Here is a 24919-nt window from a genome sequence, read left to right as displayed (position 1 = left end):
ATAATTGGTTGCACCTTTATTTGGCATCCAACTAACAACATGGTCATCTATAGCTAGAAATGGATATTTACACTATAAATTTACCCAGGCTGCTCATCAGTAGTAAAGTCTAGTTACTGGAAGTCCTGGAGAAGTCATGTCTCTGTTTAGGAAGGCCTCTGGTGCTGAACAGTTGGTGAAAAAACTGATCAGAGCAGACCACCCATTCTTTTAAGCAGAGTGTTCTGTTCCTGAGAGTTCATGGCTTCGTAGGCGTCCAGCTCCAGGGAGAAGGTGGCGTTGCCAGATGTTACAGTTCGCAGGACAGTGGAGTATCCCTGTGCAGGGAAATGGATTTTAATAACACATCTACAGTAAGTGCTAAAACAAAAAGGCAACCTAACTTGACTGAAATTCTTGAAGATATTTCACCAACAGGAACTTAAGTGCCTGGGACTCTCCACCAGTCAGTACTAAAATAGTTCAGATGACTTTAATAATCTCAAGCAAGTCTAGTTGCCTTCGTTTTACCACTTGGATGCACCGTGAGCTCTACAACTAAGAATCTTCACAGACAGATTAGAATAGTAAATCATTTTCTGATTGGCAAATTAAACCAAACAACACTGAAAACGTGTGACTTGAACATCATCTCACCATCATCTCAGCCAGGGGCACAGTTGCTAGCAGCACCTTGTTGTCATGACGACTCTGGATGTCTCTGACTGTCCCTCGTCTTTGGGCTAAGTCTCCCAGCACAGAGCTGAGGTGTTCCTCTCCGACGGTCACCTCCAGGGACATGACTGGCTCCAGGACCTGCCCTCCCGCCAGCCTCAGGGCCTGCATCCAGATAAGCAGAGCTGTGGTTCACCTGTTGACGATGCTGTCGTTTACAGTCACAGCAGTAAATAAGAACTGTTTACCTTAAGCATGCAGCGAGACACGCAGGCTGACACCATGGCAACTGACGTCCCTGGCTCCACTGTCACGCTCTGGATCAGTGTGGATACATTCTGTACGGGGCAACCTAGCACTGGACCTGAGGGTGGAAGCCAGCATGAAAACCATTTGTTTATCTGAGAGATGTCCTAAGTAATATAGTCTGGAAAGACCAAAAGAGCTTTACGCCCACAGTACCTGAATTCTATAAGGTGCCAGAAAACATATTTCTGTAATCTCATTAGTTTTAGCAACATTTATATAACTCATGGGTCATGTATACTGAATGAGACAATATAATATCTACCTTTCTGCTGTTTGGTCTTAAGCAAGCTGTACTTTATATTATAGCAATGTGTGTCTCTTTTAAATTACTGTGTGTGTGTGTGTGTGTGTCTGAGATGCATGTAGGTCAGGTGTTTCTTATAAAACAATAACTTAATCTCAGTGATTAAATACGTTTTACACCCTCACTCCTGATAAAGCCGGTCAGCTGAGTTCACAGGGTTAAACAGTAACTACGGCTGTTTTTCTCCCCTTAAATGTAGTTTAACTGTTTATTTAGTTGTGAATATTTGACATTACAGAGATATCTTAAGTTCAGTTCTTCTGGGCACTAATAAGAGAAGGCATTAGTTTAGTCAGTGTTACCGTGCAGATATGAGCTGTGCACTCCGTTCTCCACGGCCTCTTTGATTCCTGGTTGAAGCTGTGCCTCCAGTTGTTCTGTGAAAGCTAATTCACAATGACCACCTACAGAGGTGACATCCACGGGTCTGACAGCCAGCTCCACCGTCACAACATGCCTTCTCTCCCCGACTGTCCGATCCAGTGTATCTACATCATTTAGGAGCAGAGATTTGGACTGCAGTATGTAGCTGACAAAAATGATCCCACTGTGCCCCATCTGAAAACTAGTTGTACCTGTAGTCGAGACCTCGTGGAGGATCGTCTCTCTGTAAGCCACTTGCAGCGGTCCAAGGTGAGTCTCGATGCCATACTCTCGTCTGATTCGATCATGGATGATCTCGATGTGCAGTTCTCCCATCCCGCACAAGATGGTCTGAGGAGGAGGAGGGAGGACATTCAGCTGGATCATTGTAGAGGATGCTCTGATGAAAGTAAGTTGAGTGACTGCATTACCTGACCAGAATCGGGGTCGACTCGGACTTTCAGACTGGGGTCTTCTCTCTGGAGGCAGTTGAGGGCATTCTCAAGATCTTTCAGGGAACAAAAAAAATTATGTGTGATAGTGTTGGAATAAATATTGAAATCCTTCCCTCAAGTAAAAGCACCCACAAAGAAATGTTCATAATTCTCCATAACAAGTAAAACGTATGTATGAAAACCTTCTTAAATAAAAGCACACAAGGATTTGCAACAAAATAAAGTGAAGGAAAAGTACTACTTTGGTCCCTCTGACTGATGTACAACTGTACGTGGAACTATAAGGTTATAAACAGTGAAGCATCAGTGTGTCAGCAGCATGTTAGTGGTGTAGCTGCAGGTGGAGCCAGTTTGAACTACATCAAGCACAGTCTTCTATGCAGGGAGAGCAGATTAATCTGAAGACTGGTCACATGAATAATGGAAGAGGAAAGAAAAAAATAAAATTAGTTCTGATAAACATATTTGTTGTCAGTTTTTGGATGTTCTCTCAAATTTTTGGTGACATGATGGATCATTTAAACTTTACTGAAATGAAACAACATAAGAAGATGAGAAGACAAAACCCACTGTTTGGTGGAGCTGTTGACAACTTGTTGACATCTGAAATGTGAGGCCAACTACACACTACTTTTTGCAAGACGTAGAAGCCTCAAAGGTTGAGAAGTACTGGTTTAATCTTTAACAATGTGCTGTTTTTTAAAAACTGTTATTTTATTTAATGTGTAAAATCTACATCTTAAAAGTACCTACAGCTGTTAAATGTGGTGGGGTAGAAATTACAACATTTTCGACAGAAATGTAGTGGAGTGGAACTATAAAGTCGTATAAAACAGAAATAGTCAAGTTAATCACAAGTACCTCAAACTATGCTTAAGTACAGCCCTTGAGTGAATGTACTTAGTTACTTTTTATCGCTGTGTGTGAGTGACAACATGGTTGCTGCAGCACAGCTAGACCCTAATGCAACTATAAATACGATCACTGCTACTGACCGGCCTGTTTGGCCATGGTGGGTGGTTCTATGGTGCAGAAGAAGACAGGATCAGGGACCTCCACTCCTGAGAGGATAATGTTGGCATGTTCTCCTCGTTTCTTCCCCGCCCCGCTGTCATTCTGGGCTCGGCGAGCTGCAGCTGCTGCTGATGCCTTGGATGAAACGATGGTATCCCCTGTGACTGTCTTAGGTGAAAGTAGAAGACATAAAGAGCCTTTTAAGGAGGAAAATCTCCAAATAAGCAGGCTGACAACGTGATGTAGCACAATCTACCTGCTTCAGTCCGACAGTCAGTGCGATGTTGCCCGCTGATATCGAGGGGATTTCCACATTCTGATCAGCAAACGGCACTAGCAGCCTGCTCATCCTCTCACTGTGGACATAAGCGTTTCCACATATTGATTAGTTTGTGACACTACTGTGAACATCCGAGGTTAATCAGGCTTGTAAAGATGAAACTAAAACACCTACGTGCTGTTCCTGTTGATGTTGTGGACGGCTGTCTGCGGTTTCAGGGTGCCAGAGTAGATCCTGAGGAACACCAGAGGCCCTCGCTGCTTGTCATGAAGAACCTTAAAAGCCAGCGCGCATAAATCATCTTTATACCACCGCCTGAGGGATGATAAATGATGAACAGAGCTTACGGTCAGACAACAAAGATCCAATATGTATATGTACATTTTCTTATAATTGCATAGTATAGTCACTGGGGCAGAATTAGTCTAAAATGAGCTTTTAAAGGCAGATAACATCTGTCAGGCTAAAAGTTTATAGTTTTTCTTGAAAATGTTACCAAAAATAAATATAACATGTTTTGCATTTAAGCTGAAGTAACTTTCCTATTTTTCCTAGTGAATGTGTACAACTAAGAAGCTCTGTATTTTCTGTTTTTGCATCTGTCAGTGAACCATCACGATGAGTAATGATAATATTATGTTAATTCCACTCCAGGAGAGACTGGATGTTCTCTGCAGATAGGTGGAAAAATATGCGCATATATCAGCAACCAGCCAAAAATCCAATGTAATACATTACTATTACACAGTATGTCAGAGCAATCAATGTCTGCAAAGCCTGAAAAACCCAAAGGATACGATGCATTTCTCATCACCCACTTTTGTCTCTCTATGATTTCTGTATTGTCCACTCTCAAATCAAACTTTGTGGTTTAGAGATGAAAATAAACAGATGAATAAAAATATCTTTCATCCGCTACAGTCCATCAAATTAAGAACATGAAGGTTGCAAGTTACAACACATTCTCCTTTACATGCAGTGTCTTGTCACTGTAGTTGTTTAACCACATATTTTGTAAGTAAGCAAAACAATATGAAACTTCTACAGTCAGGGATTTTCTTGGCTCAGAACTGCCCTTTAGCCCTTTATAGGACGGTGGAGTGAGAGGAACCGCCTTCAGCTCAACGTGACAAAGACCAAGGAACTGGTGGTGGACCTCAGGCAGCCTAAGGCTGCAGGGACCCCCACCGACATCCATGGGTCAGTGTTGAGGTGGTGGAGAAGTACAAGTACCTGGAGGTGTACTGGGACAGGAATATGGAAACTGTTTACAGGAAGGGCCAGAGCCGCCTATTTTCTGAGGCGGCTGAGGTCTTTCAACATCTGCTGGATGATGCTGAGGATGTTCTACGAGTCTGTGGTGGTCAGCACTATCATGTCTGCTGTTGTCTGCTGTTATCAGCCTGCAGTGAGGGACACCAACAGACTCAACATCAGGAAGGCCAGTCAAGTTGTAGAACAGGAACTGGACTCTCTGACAGTGGTGTCTGAGAGGAGGATGTTGTCTGAAATCAGGACTATGCTGGACTTTCCTTCTCATCCTCTCCACAACATGCTGACCAGCTGCAGGAGCTCAGCAATAGACTGTTGCTGCCATGCTGCACCACAGAGCCACACAGGAAATCATTCCTGCCTGCTGCCATCAAACTGCTAAATTCCACACTTTAAATATGATAGTAGACACCGTTTTAGCACAAATCTTCATACAATCTGCACCTTAACTGTATATATGTGTAAATATGTTTTCTTTTAGCCCTGTGATAGACTGGTGACCTGTCCAGGGTGTCCCCTGCCTTCACCCTAAGTCAGCTGGGATAGACTCCAGCCCCCCATGACCCTAGTGAGGAATAAGCGGTGTATAGATGATGGATGGATGTTTTCTTTTTGAGGTTGATATTTTTTGTACTGTGATATTTATTTCTCGATTACCTTTCACCTATCCATCCATTATCTATACACCGTTTAATCCTCACAAGGGTCGCGAGGGGGCTGCAGCCTATCATTACCTTTTATGTATCTATTTATTCTTTATTTTTTATTTTACTCTTATATTTCTATCTTTATTCTTGGGCGGGAAATGTGCATGTAATGAAAAAGAATTTCCCCTCAAGGATAAATAAAAGTATTTCAGATTCTGATTTAGGAGGTGACTAAGCACGACAGTAAGTGTGATCGGTCCGCATACTGGAGAGGAAATGAGTGTGTGCTACCTTATTTGCATTTGATAAATAAAAAATGTTGTTATGCAGGAGAAAAGAAAATCCCCCAATTAGCCAAACTGGTTAAAGAATATATACAGTTTTCTTTTTTTTTAAATCATTTTTGTGTTGGTGACATTCCTTTGGTCAAAGTCTTTTTGGAGGCACCAGATATGTCTTGTTGCATGAAATACACAATGTGATCTAAGATGGTCCTCCTGTGGTACATGAAGCACATATTTCATATGTCATATGTCCTATATTCTGTAATTCAAGGTCATAACAGTTCTGGTCTGAGCTGGTTATGGGTTAAAGCGTTTACTCACACCAGGTCATGGTGTCGTTCATTGGGAGCAGGCAGGTAGGCTGTGATGGCGTCTAAAAGAGGCTGAACACCTTTGTTTCTCAAAGAACTCCCGCACAGCACTGGGACTCCTCTACGGGCCAGAGTCACCCGCCGCACAGCCTCCTGTAGCTGGAGACACATTCAGCGTTGGTAAGTGTGAGTTCGCAAGTGCTGCTGCGCTTCATAGCTTCATGCTGCTGTGCAATATAAGGCAAGACTTACCTTGATGGAGGGAACACCATCAAAGTTGTCACTAAAACTGGTGAGTAATAGTTCAGCAAACTCATCGTCCAGATCAGCAACCTGCGGTTAAAAACAGAAATACTAACTGGAAGAAAAAATCTGAAACATCTTATCATCATTATTAAAAATGTATTCACTGTAAATGTTCCAACACGTACCTGCTCAATTAAAGCTGTCCTGGCCTCGCTGACCTCCTGCAGCAGGTCTGGATCATCAGACTGGTCAAGAGCTTTGGCTTCAAACACTCGTCCGTCTTCTGTCACAGACTTCGGCTTCCATATCAGCTTCTGGCTGGTTAACAGGTCGACCACGCCTGTGAAGTTCTTGCCGCTGCCAACAGGAATCTATGAAACGGGATTCATGAGGAAATTATCATACAATGTGATAAGTATGGCTTGTTTTTTCAATGAAGTCCCTACAAACTATTTGATATTTAAATACATTTAGATACACTGGCTTATTATTAAAACTGATGTTAAATATTAAAGTCTGTTTACAGGTTCAAAAGAATACCACTGCATATGTAAAAGAGCTGTGTGAAATCTGATGAACTGAAGTGATGAGTCATTGCAGGCTGGAAATCAAAAGTTTGAATCTAACAAATACTGCTTTCATAACCTGTATTTACTCTTTCTTTTGTTGTATTTAAAACCTTGGAGCACACGTTGAGGGACAACTCTTAAATATCAATGATGCTCAGGTGTATATAATAAATACATAACTGCTTAAAATCAAATAGCAATAAAAGAAGAATACATGGCTGTATTAGATAAAAGCTTAATTTAACAATACGATCAAGTGTAGGAATACAACGACACAAATAAACACAACAATGAGACTAAGAACAATTACAGCAAAGAGGAGAAGCTTGGACGTGTCTCAAGGGGATTAAGGTCAACTGTACGTTTAGCTGAATCACATTCTGGTGAAGCACAATAACAAAAAGCTGATCTTATTCACTCTGGATGAACTGATGGCAGCGGCAGGATGAACCATGTCTGTGAGTAAGTGCTGTGTCTAGAAATATTCCACCAGAGCAGGGCTGAGAGATGAAGGGCAGAGCTTTTATAAAGAAGCTGTATAGATAAATAAAAACAAATGCTGATCCCTCCTTGCTGACAAAGCAGGCAAGACATTCTTTTTGATGTAGTCGGCGACTGTGTGTCTCATTACTATCTCCAGTGATGAATCTCGAGGCAGACTGAAATACTGCATCTGAAGGTCTGAGAGTGGAGCTGGCCAGCCATCCATTAATCCCAATAGTCCAACAGAGCAGAAAGCCGCTTCTGCAATTCTTTTTTCTCGTAAATAAAGAAAAACCGTTTCAAAAACAAAAGCCTGGTTTCAGTCTCAGCTTTGACAGCAGCTCATCAATATGGATTTGAAGTTCTCTATTGAACCAAGAGTTGAGATATTTCTTCATTTAATTGTCATTTTAAAAAGGAAATTGAAACATCCTTTTTTCATTTCACACATGTTGCAACAGTCAGACCTTTTTCAACTCAGACAGCTGCTATTGTAATTTCTTTTTAACTGGATAACATATGAAGGCTACAGGAAGAACTACAGCTGTTTCAGAATTCTGCATTAAGAGTCCTAAAGGTCCAGTCAGAACCACTGGATGTCACTAGAGCACCTGCATCTCAGACCAAAACAAACAGGGGTGTCAGCCATGCATTCCCTTTCCTTCACTTTCATTTACATCCAAAAAGGCTGTTCACACAAAAGCCAACAAAAAATAATCCCACCACCACTAACAGCTCACACTAACATTCTAAAATACGTTGAACGATCTCAGCAAGTTGTTGTCCGTTCGAGTTAAGTTGGCCTGTTTCTGTGTCCGTGGTCTGTCAGATCAGACACACAAAAACCAGAGCAGAAATGCAGAAGGATCTGATGCAACAGTTCAAAGGGAGGGACTCACTAACATGCACACATATGGACTAGATGCCGAAAGACAGAAAAAAAAAGCTCAGATTGCAACACGCACACAGAGAAGGTGTGACTTCAATCTCTTCTAAGGACACCATTACTATATCTCCTGTATTTCTATATCTTTACACAGCACATAATTGTTAGCTGCTGTATCAATTCTGTAAAATGTTGCACTTTTAACTTAAAGAAACCAGATCATATCATATCAGACACTGCATTGGCCACCTGTGTCTTTCAGAATTGACTTCAAGTTCTTTCTTTGTAAAGCTTTAAATAACTCTGCTGCTCCCAGAGATTTTCTTTCATTCAATGTTCCAACCAGATCACTAGCGCCCTCCACTGCTTTCCTTTGAAATGTCAGTGAGGCTGCCTTCTGCTGTTAGGCGTCTAAACTGTGGAACCACACATGGTAAACGCTCCTCATATTTTAAAAAGGGAATAACAAAGACCTAACATTTAACCTGGCTTTTAATTTAATGTTATAGACTGATTTTATAACTTCAGTGTCCAAATTCTAATCTTTGTTTGTTGTTGTTAAATTCTGTTTAACCCAAGCATTGATCCAGAGGTCATGAATGAATGAAATGAAATGAAATGAAAAATACTTTATTTATCCCAGAAGGGAAATTCAATAAAAATTTCATGCTTTGTTTCTGGAATAAACTGAGGTAGAACGCTTCGTACTGAATCATTCATATATTTCATTAGTAAGATATGTTTACATGCTAATTAAGTATAGTCATTGTAAAGAAAGGCTTTAATGGCATGTCATAGTTACCGTTCATCAAGAGATAGATTATTATTACAGACTGTAGTTTTTAAAGGCCTACCTGCAGGAGGACTGGATTGGCTTTCAATTTCTCTCTTATGCTTTCAATGGAGAAACTTAAGCTGTGAAAAAAAAATAAAAAAAATCAAAGAAAGTTTTTAGTTCAACTTTGTGAAAGAAAAGCAAGCAAAGCTTGCTGTAAAAGGTCAGGCGTTGGGTCGCTCACTTCGCTGCAGGCTTATCCATCTTATTCAGGAAGCAGACACAGGGGACGTGGTGCTTCTCTGCTTGTCTCCACACGGTCAGAGTCTGAGCCTGTCGGTGTTTTAAAGGCAACAGAAGCCATCAATTATATGCTGAATTTTTTTTAACGAAAAGCGAGGCCGTTTTAAAGCAGTGAGCTAACCTCGACACCAGCAGATGCATCAAACACTGCAACCGCTCCGTCGAGAACACGAAGCGCCCGCTCCACCTCCAGGGTGAAGTCAACATGTCCTGTAACCACACAGACAGGCTCAATCCAGCAGCTGCTCCTTCTCATTTACAGTATGATATTTTATTCTCAAGCTGGAGTATTTTTACCTGGGGTGTCTATGAGGTTTATTCTATGGCTTTTCCAATCAAACGTGACTGCTGCTGACTGGATGGTGATGCCGCGCTCCCTCTCTTGAGCCATAAAATCTGTGACCGTATCTCCGTCATCTACATCTAAAAGCAACAGAAATAAACTGATAAACAAACATGCAAATTACAGACAATAAACAATGTCCACGAATTGATTTCCCCACACACACCTCCTAATGCCCTTGTATAACCAGAGTAATAAAGCATCCTCTCTGTGGTCGTCGTCTTTCCTGCATCAATGTGAGCCATAATGCCGATGTTTCGGATCCTGCAGATACATTCCACTGGTTAGCGTGAATCCTAGAATAACATCCAAATCAGAGTTTTGTTTCAGAAAGCAATTACTTACTTGGAAATATCAGGGTTGACCACAGCCCGCAGGGATTTGATTTCATCTGTGAAGTAAAGTTACGATGATTAACAGAAATAGTAAAGGCATGTATGAGTCTCTACTGACGTTGTGTAGTGTCTCACTGATTAAAGATTAAATCATTTTGTCAACAAAATGTCAATAAAATGTAAATAATAACAACACAAACTTTGTCAACTGCTTACAGTGGCACGCAAAGTCTGGTGGAAATTTTTGTTACTGCAAATAAATAAATGCAGAATGAATGGAGCTTCCAAAAGGCATAAAGTTAAAGGTGAAACATTCAATTTAATATTCTAAGCAAGATTAGTTTGCTATTAGGGATGCACGATATATCAGCGACCACATTGGTATCGGACGATTGTTTTATCCAATATATCAGTATCGGTGCAATGAACAAATTTAACTGATGTGAAAAACCAATGATTGTCTAACAGCAGCACCTTCGTCTCTACATTTGATATTGCTTCTATTTCACAGATGTTTTTACTTAAATGGTTCAGGGTTTGAACGTTAAATATGTTTAAATATGTTTTACTTTTGCTACATAATAAACAAGACCATGCGGTCTAATATGGTATGGGCTTCTTTTGAATAGTTTTAATGTTCTCACAGTGCTCACTTATACTCATTTTTCAGTGTGAACAAAAATTGAATATTGACATTGGTAAGACTGATTATCGGCGATATCAGAATATTAATATCGGATATCGGTATCGGCCAGAAAGGTTAATATCATGCATCACTATTTGCTATGTTAGTTTTGTACAATTTTAGAGCGATAAAAAAAGGGAATCTGATTTTAAAAAATGTTTGGGTACCCCAAGAGATGTACCCAAACAGCTCTCAGATAGCTTTTTACCAGTGTCTCAGAACCCTATTAGCTTTTTTAAGGCTATGGCTTGTTCACAGTCATCGCAAAGAAAGGCCACCAGTGATGCAAATTTCAAAGCTATATAAATACTCTGACTCCTCAAATTTAGCAGCGTCTACTCTAATACTCTAAAATTAAAATATTTGATGCCTGCAAAGACAGAAAAGACTGCACAAAAAACACAACATATTTTCAGGTGTGTGTTTCTTCCTTAACTATGTAATTAAGAAATGGCAGATAATAGGAAAAAAAATATAGAACTTTAGCAGCCACTGGAGTAGTGATTCTATGAGGTGTGTCAGAAAAGTTCCAGGACTGGTGTCACAAAACATATATTTCAAATCCAAACTACAAACTCCAAGTTTTCCCTTTGAAGTAATCCCACTGGAGTCTAACACTCTTTCCCAGCTTTCACTGCCACCATGCACTGCTGGAAGGATTCTTCCGGGATCCTCTGTAGCTCCGTCGTCACAGCCATCTTGATGTCATGCACATCTTCAAAACAGGTCCCCTTGATGACCCCTTGAGCTTGGGGAAGAGGAAACAATTCCACGGAGCCAGGTGGGGTGAGTAGGGAGGTTGCTCAACTCATGAAGTTATTATAGATGTTTTTAGTCTCAATCACTAAATGTATGTTTGGAGAAAAAAGGCTGGAAATTTTAGAAAGAGAACAACTCTGAAAAAAGTCCACAATTATCAGTCAAACCTCAGCATCTATATCATTTAAATTATGTTTAATAATTGTTCACCAACTCTGGAATCGTTAGTTAGCCACTGCTTGACAAATTGATCAACTACAAATCCATCCATCCATCCATTATCTGTACACCGCTTAATCCTCACTAGGGTAACGCAAGGGGCTGGAGTCTATCCCAGCTGACTCAGGGTGAAGGCAGTGGACACCCTGGACAGGTCACCAGTCTATCACAGGGCTACACTTAGAGACAGACAACCAAGCCCACTCACATTCACACCTACGGACAATTTAGAATCACCAGTTAACCTCAACATGTTTTTGGACTGTGGGAAGAAGCCGGAGAACCCGGAGAGAACCCACGCTGCACGGTGAGAACATTCAACTACAAATCAATTCATTTAAACATGTACTTCTGAAAACAACATACCTGGAAGGAAGCTGTAGTGTCTGTTCAGATGACAGCTCAGTCTACAGCGCTGCAGCCCAGCAGTCAACAGATTCCTCCCCTGAGAACAACAGCAGCCTGTTAACAGTCCACAGGGAGTATACAGAGTTTATCACCGACAACACATATTGTAGAAACCTTATACTTACCCACATCATCCTGCTAAAGGTCTGCAATGCTCTCCCAGGCATCTTTAATGTTGTCCTATCCTCCAAACTCCTTCCTCAGGATGAGATAAAGCTTCACTCCTACTGGAGGAACATCAGGAGGAAGACTGGACGAGCAGAGTCAGCTCATTACGAACAGACACCAAAACACGAGGACAGACCGGTGGAGTTTTAATTAACAGTTAGTCTGATACTGAGTTTATACAAAAATGAATGCATTTTCACGTCCTTCTTAGCGACGCTCAAATGTCACGCTTTGAGGCACGACCTCAAAATACGTCCCCGGCACACCTGAGAGTTTGTGATGTTTAGTTCCGTGTATGAAAGACACGCTCCGGTCAGTAATATCGACTCTGAATCGCCTCGTATACTTACAAAATATATGTATAGCTTTTATATCCGATCTGAATATCAAATACGTTTTTATACTCGTTTTACAATAAGCTTTTTAAAAAAAAAACTACAGCCGTCCATATCAATTCACCGGATATCCGGTTATCACATGTTGTCGTACTTCCTCTAAGTATCGGCTACGGGGAAAACAACACCTAAAGACCCCGAGCCTGAAGCAAGAAACACCGAATACTCTGTGTTTTCACCAGCTGTCACCACCTACAGCCTCTTCATCGTAACACGTAACGCCCTTCACACAAAATGGTAAGAAAACAACTCATTTAAAGGCTATTATTTAGCTTTTATCACGCGGGTTAGCGCGTTAGCTCTTCGTGCTAGCGTTAGCTTCGGTGTACATGTGGCCTCGCGGCTCATGGCAGGTGTTTTTATGAGAACTGTTTGACCCCTATGGCAGGTCGTTTTGACGTGTAAAAGTTAGACTAAATCCGAAATGTAATCCCTCCTGTTAAAAAAATAACGGTTTAGATATCCATCATTTCATTTTTTCAGTCCAAAACAGCCCAAAATGTCTCCACTCACAGATGTTGAGCATTAATGTGAGCTTGTTTACATCCATTCCTGGTGCCCATCGGTTTTTCATCTTTAAACGTTGAATCTATAGTGGCATTATCAAACCCCCTTGAATTTAACACCACCAAGTGTGTGATGTTATCAGACGGACATGTCCAGACATGTTTTACTGTAATACAACGCTGTATTGTACATTCAATGTTGCTGTGGATCCGAAGCCATCTGGCTCAGCAAGTGACATGTTTATCTCTCTCGTTTTGTTCACGTTATTGGATTTTTTATTTTTTATATATATTTTTAGCAACAGCAATAATAATAGTAATAACAATAATAATTTTTATTATCATAGCTACACTTTCTACAACGAATGTCTACAAAGGGCTTTGACAGAAAAAGCTAAAGCAGGATAACAAGAATGCAATGTACAACAATAAAATAACAAAAGTCACAAATGTTTAAAAAAAACAACTAATAACTAAAATAATCACTACAAACAAAATCAATAAAAAAGAACTTAATATGCAATAAAAGTCATAACGAAATCTAAAAGAAGTAGTTTTTAAGATGTGATTTTAAAAAACTATTCAGGCAGGTTGGTACAAAGCTGACCTTTACATCTGACTGTAGTTTCTATGATAGAACACACAGAGATACGAGGAACATAGAGATTTATTTCTGCAATTAATAATTGTTTACAATACTCTAAACCAGTCAGTCTTTTTTTCCCATTTAATCAATTAAACGCTTCACATTTTTGCTTTTAAAAACATACAGTGTTAGGGATTTTTTTCTTGTACAACAAACAATCAGTTGACAGATTTGTTTTTTTTCCCCGTTTGTTCCTAAGCATCAGTTTAATACTGTATACAAAAATGTAAAATTTTAAAATGCAGAATGTCTGAGATATCAGCTCCTGAAGCTTCCACCATCAAGAACATTGTTGGGTCGTATCTGTCCAAAGCTTGAGCCCCTATGCAGTTCACAAAATTCTGTGAAGTAGTTTTACTTGGAAATAGAAGGGGAAGATTTCTGCACAAAGCGAAAGCTTTTCTACTATTTGCCTTTGTAATTCAGTTTAATTGAATTTCATGTTTGTTTTTTTTTTTTTAGCCTCAGAACGAGCATATTGAGTTGCACCGCAAGCGGCACGGCTACCGCCTGGACCATCATGAAAAGAAAAGGAAGAAGGAGAGCCGTGAGGCTCACGAGCGCTCCCACAAAGCCAGGAAGATGATTGGCTTGAAGGCCAAACTGTACCACAAACAGAGACACGCAGAAAAGATCCAGATGAAGAAGACGTGAGTGGAATAGGACAAAAACTGGTTATGTCTTTCTAAATGTTGGCTGTTTGGAAATACAACACATAAGAAATGTGCCACAATTCTGACTTGTGTCTTTACAGCATCAAAATGCACGAACAGAGGAAGACCAAACAGAAGAATGATGATAAGACCCCAGAGGGAGCAGTGCCAGCCTACTTGTTGGACAGAGAGGGACAGTCCCGCGCTAAAGTTCTCTCCAACATGATCAAACAGAAGAGGAAAGAGAAGGCTGTGAGTATTTGTTGAAATAAGCATGTCAGCTGCTTTTCTGTAGCATCTATAGTAAAAAAAAAATGTGATGGTTTATATTATGGTGGCTTGGTATAGCCCCACTGGTTCGTAAACACAAACATCATTTTTTCTCCAGGGGAAATGGGAGGTGCCCCTGCCGAAGGTGCGCGCTCAGGGCGAGACAGAAGTGCTTAAAGTCATCAGAACAGGAAAGAGACAAAAGAAAGCCTGGAAGAGAATGGTCACAAAAGTCTGCTTTGTTGGCGACGGCTTCACCCGTAAACCTCCAAAATATGAACGCTTCATCAGACCCATGGTAAGATCACAGTGTAGTTTGACTTTAAATGTTCCAAATTATATTATTTGAGTCTGTGTTTAAAATAATCTTCAACAACATTCGTGAAATCTAAATTGGTGTTCCTTCTCTTTGTTCTATTTTTAGGGTTTGCGTTTTAAGAAGGCTCACGTCACACATCCAGAGCTGAAAGCCACATTCTGTCTTCCCATCCTCGGAGTGAAGAAGAACCCTTCCTCCCCTCTCTACACGTCTCTGGGAGTCATCACAAAAGGAACAGTCGTAGAGGTCAATGTCAGCGAGCTGGGCCTGGTTACACAAGGAGGAAAAGTTATCTGGGGTGAGTCCACAATTCTGTGTGAATCCATAAAACCACCGGGTGGTTCACATGATTACCCGTTTTGGGAATAGCTCAGATTAGTCTGTAAAAAATAAATCCAGCTTCCATTTTCAGTTTAAAGGGTTAAAGAAGCAGATTAGGACAGCTACATATTTCTGTACGAACCTGGAAATCTGTGTATTATAAACTGCATTTAACCCAGATGGTGGAAAAACATCAGCTTGGAAAACAATGGTCTCATCGTATCTCACCAATATCTATTCACTTAAAATATATATATATTTTAATTAGTTTCTCAAAATGTGATATTTAGTGTAAATATTGTATAGATGATAAACCAGTAACTAATATGCCTTTTACTTTCCAGGTAAATACGCCCAGGTGACAAATAACCCAGAGAACGACGGCTGCATTAATGCAGTTCTACTGGTCTAAGACTCTCAGCCTGTGTGGTAACTGCCCAGGAACTCTTAATTTACATTAAGAGTGTAGATTACATCAAAGATGCGACAACCAATGGCCTTCAATTCACCAGACTGTCATGAGGATCGCCGATGCCATGCTTGGAAACGTTTTTTGTAACAAAAAGGACACTCAAAGATGAAGAAACGGGATGATTACCGTGTTAAACTTGATATAAATAAACTTGATATGATGTCATATTTCTTTTACTTCTACACTTTGCGTCCTTCTAGCTTTTACATGGGGGTCTATTTACAGCTGATGTAACCAGATCTTTTGTGGCCACATTGATGCACATGGACACAGGCCCAACACATGAAGCGTAGATTTAACAAGCCTTGTTCACATCAACAGAGTAGCACATGTTACACTTCAAGTCGACAACATCATAAACAAAGTAAAAGGAAACTACATCATACAATACAATGGCCCTACAATAAATGTGAGTATAGCTTTTAGGACTTTCCCTTTTTGCCACATTGCAGCATTTTGTAAAGTTTGTTAGGTAGTAAAATAAACATGGCTAAAAAAAATTGGTTCTATTAGATTTAATAATCAGTGTCCTTTACCTCTCATAGATCTGATGATCTGTAAGTGAGCTGTAGGGATGTAAAAGAGGCTGGTGAACCTCAGCAGAGTTCTCATGTGAAAGTAGGAAACTTGAGTCACCAGAGCAGCTGCACAGGGAGGCAGTAAAAGTAGATCCAAGTAGAGGGTGTCATCTGGATGGACTAAAGTAGTGAGAGTGCACCGATTCATTTGAATATACAGCATTACCCAGACAAAATACAACTCTAGTTCAAGTGTTAGTGAGTTTATTTCAGGCACCCAGTGCACTAAATACTGTGCATGTTTATATTAATTCTAATATTAGCTGGCCATGAGTCAGTAATTTAAATACAATGATTCTTTAATCTTTGCTCATCCTGAGGTTCCCCTCACTGTTTCTTTGTCTTCTTAGATTTTGAACTGTCATAAGAAAAAAATCCCAGATGCAGCAGTTAGAACTGTCACCTCACAGCTCCAGCACAAGGCAGCAGACACAAAATAATAAGACAACAGAATTCATTTCTTCTTAGTCTCACCTTTCGTGTCTCTATAATAATTCTTTCCACATCTGTCTACAATAATGTGGATTCACATTCTGGGTCGACTCCTTGATCTGAGCCTTCTTACTGTTGTGGTCTTGGAGAGAGTGCTAAAGAAAACAGACATTAGCTCAGAGATAAATCATTACTTTGAGCTGTATAACTGCAACTGCTTGTATCAACATAAAGTATCTAATGAGCCAGTTTATTTCATGGAGTGTCCTTGTGTTAGTTGAACTGTCAGACATGTCATGTGCTGGCCCTGGATCTGACCCATCAGTTTTTCTGTCATCCTGAGCTGTCAGTCATTTGTTTTTTTTAGACTTTTGTACGTTTTTTTTGTTTTGTTTTCTTGTCTCTGTTCCACACACACACAAACACACACATGCACATACACACACATTTTTGATTGAATCCCACATAAATAACTACATTTCCACAGAAAGCTATATACAGTACTATAAACTAAGTACTTGTGTGAGTCTGCACTATCTGTTGGGTAATTCTTACTAAAGCACATTTAAAAAGCACATTTAAAACCTCCCTGAGATTTGCACCAAAAGGATTTTTCCATTTTTCTATTAGTTTAGGAGTAAAACCATAAAAAGAGCTTTTCCTTTCATTCAATACAAGTTCAGGTGTTATGGGCTACAACTTGAACTTCAGTGCTGTGGGTTTGGTGAGTTGATGCCATTTGTGAGGTTACACTCAGAAAGTCGCAGTGATGTGACAGCTGACTTGATTTTTGTTTTTTTAAACTGACTTGCATCCCTGTTGTTGGAATCATGAGTGACCCTTTCACAGCCGTTTATCTCCATCATTTCTCCACACTGGCATTTTATTTTGTCTACGTGTTTACCTTCCACCCTGCAGGAACAGTTTCACACCTGTTCTCGGTTACACTGCATCCAACATCCACATTTTGACTTTAAAGTCCCTAAAAACCAAGCAGAGCCAGAGGCTACAGAGGCTGTGAAGCGGGTGAAGGACCAGAGGAAACATTTGGTATCTATAAACCCCTACAATAGAAGAGCCTGATCCAGAGAGTAAAAACAGAAACATGAAATAAAAGGGCTCCCTGAGGGGATGGCCTTATGGCACAAAGCAGAGCAGAGCGCATTACCTCATGTTGTCAGAATTATACAGAAAAAAATTGAGGTTGACTTTTCAAATATATACGATCATGTAATGTCCAGGTTCATATTGAATTCTAAATGTCAAGGCTACGATAAAACGGCAACCTCTTGGATTGGACTGAAAACCTTTATTTCAGTGGCCTGAAGGAACTCCAGCATTAGGCCTCATGCTGTAGTGACAGCTGTAGTGACAGCTGTGTTAGTCAGCGCCAAGTGTTTTATATGTACTCAGATCTCATCTTTGGCTTTTTATTCAAAACCGATCCAGCCAACCACAAATGCAAAAAAGCTTTTAATTTGTTGTTTGTAATGTAAAACAGACAGCCACAGAGCAACACATTATTAACTTTAAATAGGAAAAATCATCTTAACAAAGCAAAAGGTACACATACAACATGATGACCCTACAGTCAATGTGACCACATCTTTTCAGACTTTCCCTTTTTGTCACATTGCAACATGTTGTAGGGTTTGTTAGGCAGTAAACTCAAACACAGCAAAGTCTTTTATATTGGGTTGAATAAATAACCAGTATCTTTTAGCTTTAAAAGATTCAACAACATATGTTCTAAGTGATTTATAACACGTCAAACCTAAAAGAGTGAACCTCATAGCAGAGTTCTCATATGTGAAAGTAGGAAACTTGAGTAATATCAGGGCAGCTGCATATTGCACAAGGAGGCAGTAAAAGAGCAGAGGAAGTCGAGGGTGTCATCTGGATAGACAGAAGTAGTGAGAGGTGCACTGACTCACCTGCATGAACAACGTCACCCAGACAAAAGTCAATTCGAGTTAATGGTGAATATTTTTTTAAAGCACTGAGTCCTCCAAATATTGTGTACGTCTGCCCATGTTATTCCTCACTATGAGCTGGCTGTTACTCAGTTATTAAACTCCACTATCTGGGATTTGGGAAAATCATGGCTCAGAAAAAGAGCGACCTCTAAGCCTTTCACTCTGACTTGTCTTTACTGAGAAGCGTTTCCGTCATCCTGTGTCACTGGATCCAGGCTACTCTGTTATTGGAGAGAGAAAGTGGCAGGAAACGGCTCACAATACATTTGTTCCTACTGGAAACACAGGACGTGCAGCAGCAGGAGAAAACATGCTGATTTCTGAAGGTGTTTCAGATCTGAAATGACACAAAACTATGGAACAGGTCTTAAACCTGGAGCCAGGTAGAGAAAGCATATACAGGATTTAATGCGTACAGTCAAAAATAATGATAAACCAGTTTCAAATTTTAGTGACTGAAGCGCGTGAAATAGAGCAGCAACACTTTGTAATGTGATTTTTTTTTTTATCTGGAATGAGTGCAATTTGAGTTTTATACTTACAGTACGGCCAACAAAATGAAACTAAATCTGTTTAACAGTTATGAACGACTGAAACAGCACCGTCCATCCATCTTTTTAGAAGCTCTTCTGAATACAGCTTGTGTGACTATTATTCAAATCCCTGTGACATACAAAATTTCCCTTTGCATTTGTTTCAAGACCTATTTCTATTCAAGACCTATTATTCTTGATTTTACAACAAACATGTCCACTTGTACTACGTCGTATATTCTCAGCTTCTCTGCAGCCCAAACCTCCTCAGCAGGGGAAGAGCTGCCTGTAACATCCAGCACAGGGTGACGTAACTGTTAATGCTCTTCTTTATTTTACCTGTGGGTACAGTTGCACTTTGCACATTTGCATTTCGCAAGCTATTTGATTATTACCCAACTCCTGTTTCTTTCCAGTCTGTCACCAACAGGCAGCTCCTAATGACATTCTTAACCTGCTTAAGAAGTCCTGACAAGTCATTGAAGGCCAAATGAGTAAACTGTTAAACTTCCAAGACTTTTCAGGTACTTCTGCCTGCATGTGACAATGCATTACTAATTCTGTCAGTTAGCTGCAGGGTTTCTCATTACTTGTTTTCACATGCAAAAGAAAAAAAAATAGCAACACAATATGAAACACACTCAAACCTTTGCATACAGCTGTATCATGTACTACCAAAGTGTGAGGCATTCATCAGAAGCAGTGACACCAAGAAAACTTAACATTTAATTTGTGATTTTCATTTCAAACGACAACTCTCCATCCACATCAACAGCAATCTTTCACAGTCAGAGGTAACGAGAGGCAGTTGTGGAGAAAAAGTTTTTGCAGCGCCGTCAAAAGCAGCAGAATATCTCCTCGCACAGAAATGTTACGACGCATCTTCCTTAACCCTGTCCCAAAGCAAAATGTAATGCAGTGTTGTATTTTGCAGAAAACTGTTCAGCAGAATTTGGGGAACAGATCTTATTTCTTTTAAAATAACATTAGCTGGACAATCAACCACTCGTGTAAAACATCTTTCAAGTTTTTGAACGGTCTGCATTTAATAAGTACATACATGTTACTCCCATCTTGCAAGACTGCCATCCTGATGCAGCTCCAGTGACACGGTGAAAGAAACAAGTATCCCATCAGGTAAGATCACGTGTTGACTTTTCACTACATACACAAACAAACATATCTATAATACATTACTCATCAGACACAACATGAATCACTCCCCGACATAAGGTGTCCTCCAGCAGGACGGTGCACTCTGCTACACCTCTAGAACTGCTCAGAAACAACTGGAGGAACACAACAGAGAGGCTTTGACCCAGTTTCAAAACTCCTCAGATCCCAATCCGATTCGGTGTTTATGGGACACACAGGAACAAGGCCAATCCATGGAGGCCCCAGCCCACAACCCACAGGACCCTACGGTTCTGGTGCCAGACACCAATCCCGTGCCCCTATGAATCATTTTGGCTGCATGTGGGGAACCTATACAATAGTAGGCAGGGGGGTTTTGAAGTTGTGGCTGATTAGTGTATAACAGAATATATTTGAAATGTATCATACAAACCAAATTAGCAATCAACAGTATGGAAAACATGTCTGGCCAATAAGAACGTCCTGATCCTATCTCTAAGATCGTGATCAATCGAGGGATTTTTAAACTGATCAGCATCAGCAGAAACCCAGTCCTTCGCTTATGTATGCTGTCACAGAGGTGTTGTAAAGAGAGAGCACAGTTTGTAGCAGGAAGCTGGGGATAAAAATTGTAAAAAAAAAATGTTTAACCAATCATGGCCAGCAGTATCAATAAGTCAATTAACTGACAATGCAAACTTGAAGTGTTTGTAGAAAAATGTTATCAGATTCGGACTCTGTATCAGCAGAAAGTAAATATTAAATTATTTGGATTGGATTGGGGACAGAAACACTTCTTTGGGGACATCCCTACTTGCCAATGTTGATTTTACACAATACAAAGTTTTTTCTGCATCATGTGTGTCTGTATCAAAAAAATTATCCATCTCTACATCCAGCTCTGCTGTGATGACCTCACCCACAAAGTCCATCTTCGTTAACTGAATCGTATGTACAGATAACATATGGGCAGGATAACCAAACTAAAAAAAATGTGAAATTAAAAATTAAGGCAGGTGCTTCCAGTAATCCACGCAAATGGAATACAGATTTATAAAAACAAATGCACAACAGTGACTGTTTCACTGACAGAAGTACAGCTTAGTCATTTAAAAAGCTCTCGGGAAAATAAAACCGTCTTCAAGACTCTCTCGACATAAAAGCAGACATCAGCTCCTTAATCAGTTACAAAGGCTTACATTCCAATCTTATTATTTTTTCATTGAGCTGGCGCTGTGTTCATCAGGCCCTTCATTCCGTGTAAGTGAGACGCAACATTGGAGAAGGCTCCCCGGTATCATCTCGATGGCCACAGGGTCAGACAGATAAAACCTCCAGAGACCTCTTCAGTCAGCTTGACTTCCTCTCATTAGTCATTTGGCTGACAGAGTTTTTCTTTAAAAAAAAGTGCACACAGTGACTGAACAGAGTCCGCCAGATGCCGACATTATGTGAAGTAGTCCAACTTGCTCGCTATCGTCTTGCACCCTTTGACGGAGAACACTCTCTCAGATTTGGGGAAATAGACTACATCTCTGGCCACTTTGTCCGCCACGTCCCGGTCTGGATCAAATCCTCTGTCTTTCATCTCGGCCATGGCACACTGGACTATGTGTTGGTACTCCAGAGGCAGGAACGGGACGAAGAAGTCCACCAGGTTCTTGTCAATCAAACTTGTATGAAAAAAGCCACCTGCAGGGAGAGATGAACAGACACTTCCAGTAGTAAAATGTTCCTCATCAAAACTAGTTTTTAGATTCTAATGACTCAAGCATTTATTGAATTTACACTCACTTTGGTTGTTGTTGAACACTGAGAGTGACAGTGACATTTCCAGGTCTCTGAGCTCAATCTCTTCTCGATCTCGTCCTCCTTTCCAGAAATCTAAGGCTGTTTCTACGATGCGCTCGCCTCCGGCATTGCTATAAGAAAGACAAGAAATAGACAGCATATTCAAATTTGATGATCTTTTGGTCCCCTGCAATTTTATACTTATCAAACATCTGACATATACAGTTATAGATTATATTAAACATGGCTTTGTAGGACAATCTTGTAGGGGAAGAATAATAAAGTGCTGGTTTTACTTTCTTAAAAACAACTGCAAGACTGTGGACCTCAAATGTACTTTGTAGTGCAACATGATGCTTCGATGTCTATTGTCTAAATTCTCGATGCTCTGTTGGGTTGTCTTGGTTTGGCTTTCCATCCCAACAATCCAGATGGAGACCAAATACACTCCAATGACTGCATATTGGTGGAAAACATTACACTGAACACACAGAGGTTCGTTTGTGGTCAAACAACTCATTGAAATGTCTGCATCCACCGTCACTATTCTGCCAGAATTACATTATGCAACATTATGTAATTGAAGAAAACTTGGTTTAAACCTCCAGTTTTACAATGCAGTTCACTTTATTTACATCATTATCAACATGGAGATGGTCTCAGTTGTCCGTTGTCCCTCTCAGCTCGTGTTACAAACGACCAGTGATGCATTTTCAAATGACATCTTTCTGAGAAACCACGCCTACTTCATGCGGTTACTGACCACCTGCATCTTCCAATCACACTAACAACATTATAGGTAACTCCAATAACTCCATTTACAAAGACAAACATGATGATGGTGCTAATATAAGCTACAGCAGTTAACTCTCACACCTAAACTATAAACGTTCCTTGGTGCTGAAGGCTTTTAGGGCTTTCACCTTGTATTTTATCACTGAGACATTCATTAACCCGATCACAACTCACTTTTCTTTTGTTGCTAGAAAAAAAACCCTGTTTGCTAGTGAATGAAGGACTGTCCTACAGAAGCAAAAAATAAAAAAAGTAATTCATATTTAGTCAATCGCTGATGTTTAGTTGCTACTTAATGTTACTCGGAGGCTACCTCGTACTGGCACAAACCACAGTCTGACAGCTCACAGAATACAGGTGTGTTGACCACTAAACACAAACGTTGGTGTGAGTAGCCTCCCACAAATATCCCATTTTGTTGTTGCTTCATTACTTTGGAACTTTTAAGACGGTCTGCCATCTATATTTATAACAGCGACAGAGAGGCAAATGTGACTTTTTAAACTGGGCAGGAAAGTGAAATGTTCAGGAGATTTGTTGGATGTGGAGTTAAAGAAATCCTTGTATGTTTCCAGCTTGGAAACAGATTCAAAATAATCCAGACACTGGAACCCATTATGAAACACAATCCCACCCTTTGGAAATGCTGTCAGCTTTTCACCTGAGAAAGATGAAGATTGATTTCCGATAAGAAACTCCATCGAGCTTGTCGTAGTAGTCCAAGTAGGGTTTAATGCTGTCGATCAAGCCTGGGTGCATCTTGTCCATCTCATCGAAGATGAACATGGAGCGTTCACAGCTGGTGACATTGCCTTTGATCCACTGCTGTAACTGAGACTGAGGAGAAAGAGCGAAACATTTCCACAGATGACTGAACATGACTATTTCACTTTGTTTCACTTAGAGGTCAAATGTACGGTGCTCCTTACCTTGTAGGTGGCATTTTGACTTGGATGTGGGAAGTGAAGTGTGGACGTGAAAACATGAACAAAGTTGCTGTCCATTCCCTCCCTGTAAATGTTATCAGCAATCAGCTTACTAACAAAGTTCTTCCCGGTGCCGGTCCATCCATGCAGAGAGAGCACCAGCGGCTTCTTCGGGTTGTCGTTGCTCATGAATCCACTGACGGCTTTTAGGATGATGCGCGACGCAATGTGCTGCCCAAACAGTTTGTCGTCCAGGTCAGTCTTGAGACCTGGAGAGTTCCCAGTAGAAGGTTAGCAGGATTAGTGGCTGCAAACATGTGACTGAAATAACTCTCTAAAATTGTTTCACCATGGCAGTATGCCAGAGGTCCCACCTTATCTGCTGTAGTGATTCATTAATTAAACAGGTTACAGGTCAAACAACAGAAACACTTTAAGTGTAATTCAAACTAACTTTATTTGTGAAGCAAAAGTGCATTAACAGGTACAAGAAGTATAGAGCAAATCTTCTGGAGACAGAAAAGTAGAAATCATGAAACCCACAAACATAACAATAAAAACGCATATAGCTAAAGAGCAATCAAACACTTAAACACAAACACAATTAAATATATTTTGCATTTTGGCCATAAAACATTTCAAAAATCCCCTGGAAGAGGAGGGATTCAATATCCATTTAAAGGCAACAATAACTTTAGCTGCTTTCAGATTCTGAAGCAGACTGGTCCACTGGCTCACTGAATAAAAACCCAAATCTGCCCTAGAAAATATTTTAATTCTGCTTTTCAGATTGAACTAAAGACTCTTGCCAGAGTCTCTGAGGGGCTTTTCTTTTTCATACACTGCAAACATGTGAGACTAACAGGCCGAATGGTCTTAAGGCTCTGCATGCATGACACCTTTCATTTCATCAATGAGGGTTTCTTTAGTTTTTAGTGTTCATTTAGGGCTGAAACAATTACTTTATAAGTCAACAAAAAAAATTAACCTGCAACTTTTTAAAGAAAATATACCAAACACTATCAAGTTCCAGATTCTAAATTGTAAGTATTTGCTTCTCTTAATCATTTTCTGTGATGGTTAACTGAACATCTTCAGGT

General features: G+C 40.2%; 3 protein-coding genes across 3 annotated transcripts; 1 reads left to right on the top strand and 2 right to left on the bottom strand.

The window, feature by feature from the left end:
* Position 1: 1 nt before the first annotated feature.
* On the bottom strand, positions 2-12281 carry gfm2 (GTP dependent ribosome recycling factor mitochondrial 2). The gene is made up of 20 exons (XM_008295491.1): positions 12030-12281; positions 11863-11941; positions 9844-9889; positions 9665-9762; positions 9453-9578; positions 9277-9365; positions 9097-9185; positions 8932-8992; positions 6325-6510; positions 6146-6226; positions 5904-6052; positions 3554-3694; positions 3356-3455; positions 3081-3267; positions 2062-2138; positions 1843-1981; positions 1570-1755; positions 903-1018; positions 637-819; positions 2-317 (listed from the first exon to the last, which is right to left on the bottom strand). The coding sequence occupies exons 1-20, from the start codon at positions 12069-12071 to the stop codon at positions 189-191; spliced, it is 2304 nt and encodes a 767-aa protein (XP_008293713.1). The 5' UTR covers positions 12072-12281; the 3' UTR covers positions 2-188.
* Positions 12282-12555: 274 nt separating this feature from the next.
* Positions 12556-15830, top strand: LOC103367462 (NSA2 ribosome biogenesis factor). Its single transcript, XM_008295488.1, has 6 exons — positions 12556-12704; positions 14082-14269; positions 14374-14524; positions 14661-14840; positions 14967-15159; positions 15527-15830. Exons 1-6 carry the CDS (start codon positions 12702-12704, stop codon positions 15592-15594), a joined length of 783 nt encoding a protein of 260 aa, XP_008293710.1. The 5' UTR covers positions 12556-12701; the 3' UTR covers positions 15595-15830.
* Positions 15831-19879: 4049 nt separating this feature from the next.
* On the bottom strand, positions 19880-24101 carry LOC103367467 (torsin-1A-like; the record flags this gene model as incomplete). Its single annotated transcript, XM_008295493.1, has 4 exons — positions 19880-21999; positions 22102-22229; positions 23555-23730; positions 23823-24101. Coding segments are annotated over 4 exons (828 nt in total), but the record flags the coding sequence as incomplete, so codon positions are not given.
* Between the last annotated feature and the right edge of the window lie 818 nt (positions 24102-24919).

This window comes from Stegastes partitus, unplaced genomic scaffold, assembly GCF_000690725.1.
Source record: "Stegastes partitus isolate 25-593 unplaced genomic scaffold, Stegastes_partitus-1.0.2 Scaffold1052, whole genome shotgun sequence".
Taxonomy (NCBI): domain Eukaryota; kingdom Metazoa; phylum Chordata; class Actinopteri; family Pomacentridae; genus Stegastes; species Stegastes partitus.
This window is presented reverse-complemented; position numbering and strand designations above follow the sequence as displayed.